Source organism: Sinocyclocheilus grahami, unplaced genomic scaffold (assembly GCF_001515645.1).
Source record: "Sinocyclocheilus grahami isolate Dianchi unplaced genomic scaffold, SAMN03320097.WGS_v1.1 scaffold84.1, whole genome shotgun sequence".
Taxonomy (NCBI): domain Eukaryota; kingdom Metazoa; phylum Chordata; class Actinopteri; order Cypriniformes; family Cyprinidae; genus Sinocyclocheilus; species Sinocyclocheilus grahami.
The window spans coordinates 2,321,909-2,322,194 of NW_015505263.1; the positions used below are offsets into that span (position 1 = coordinate 2,321,909).

The 286-nt window shown below is 44.1% G+C and overlaps 1 protein-coding gene across 1 annotated transcript in view; it reads right to left on the reverse strand.

The window, feature by feature from the left end:
* LOC107586606 (synaptosomal-associated protein 25-B-like) overlaps positions 1-286 on the reverse strand; it is a 38,228-nt gene that overhangs the window by 9,660 nt on the left and 28,282 nt on the right. Inside the window, exon 5 of the mRNA XM_016274050.1 lies at positions 63-180. Coding sequence (XP_016129536.1) covers positions 63-180 — 118 coding nt within the window. The remainder of the gene's footprint in view (positions 1-62; positions 181-286) is intronic.

The following is a 286-nucleotide window of genomic DNA, read 5'->3' on the forward strand; positions in this document are numbered from 1 at the left end:
TTTTCTCCTATTTGTCGGGTTCAGGCAGGCAAGCAGGCATGCAGGCGACAGGCATCACCTACTTGTTACATGGACATGGACATAGACCACAGAGATTTCCTAGATCCGTCAAATTCTTTTCTGCTTCTTTCATGTCCTTATTGATCTGATCCATTCCCTCTTCGATGCGCTCCAGTTGCTCTGATTTAAACATTAGTCAATTACGCCCCCAAAATAAATAAAGAGTGCGGAAAAGGAACAAGGAGAGAAAGAGAAAGGGAAGGCAAGGAGGAAAAGAGGGACAAAA